At 32.9% G+C, this 668-nt stretch overlaps 2 protein-coding genes across 8 annotated transcripts in view; one reads left to right on the top strand and one right to left on the bottom strand.

Moving 5' to 3' along the window:
- The window catches only part of LOC119582015 (ecdysone-induced protein 74EF-like), a gene marked incomplete at its 3' end in the record, with an annotated part of 261,423 nt that overhangs the window by 39,661 nt on the left and 221,094 nt on the right, over positions 1-668 (bottom strand).
- Positions 1-668, top strand: part of LOC119582017 (U7 snRNA-associated Sm-like protein LSm11) — a gene marked incomplete in the record, with an annotated part of 26,887 nt that overhangs the window by 2,812 nt on the left and 23,407 nt on the right. The window contains 1 exon segment of the mRNA XM_037930218.1: positions 343-418. Within this exon segment, the coding sequence (XP_037786146.1) occupies positions 343-418 (76 nt within the window).

Below are 668 nucleotides of genomic sequence, written 5' to 3'. Positions count from 1 at the left end.
TATGAATGCAATAGCATCATTGACTAGATTCTAAGGATTATCCATGTATGTTAGAACTTTGTAAATAAAAATACAAATAAAGTTTTATTGCAAAAATATATACTTACTAAAGAGATAAAAGAGACAAAAATGACAAATTACTGTTTTCTTTATTTAATCTTTTCTTTCCTTCACAACATTAATCTCTCTTTTACTTCTTTCTTTTGTTCCTTGAATTATTTCCCTGCATTTCCTTTATTCCAGTATATTGAATGATTATTGTGAGAGTAATATGCATAACAATTCTGAGTTTCAATTGAGTTATTGTGTGTTTCTCTTTGTGCACAAATGTTTTCCTTGCAGGTGTATGGTCATGGAGGCATTCCAAAGGCACCCGTGAACACTGGTCCAGTCGAAAGGAAATTTACAGAAGAGCAAGGCAAGTTGAACCTTAGAGTAATGCTGTATAAGTTATTTATTATGAAGATGACAGATTTTTTGTTTCCTCTCTTTTGCACACACATCTCTCCCCTCTATCCAATATCTTTTCTTTTTCCCTCTAAATCTATCTTTCAATGAAACTTTACATTTCCAACACTGTACTAAATACATTTTCTGTGTTCTTCCCACTGTGCTTGTAATGAGAGGCAGTGTGCACAGCATAATCCATCACTGTTTGCAGCTGTAGC

Source organism: Penaeus monodon, chromosome 15 (assembly GCF_015228065.2).
Source record: "Penaeus monodon isolate SGIC_2016 chromosome 15, NSTDA_Pmon_1, whole genome shotgun sequence".
In the NCBI taxonomy this organism is placed as follows: Eukaryota; Metazoa; Arthropoda; class Malacostraca; order Decapoda; family Penaeidae; genus Penaeus; species Penaeus monodon.
Note: the sequence above shows the minus strand (reverse complement) of the source record. Positions and strands in the feature narration are given on the sequence as shown.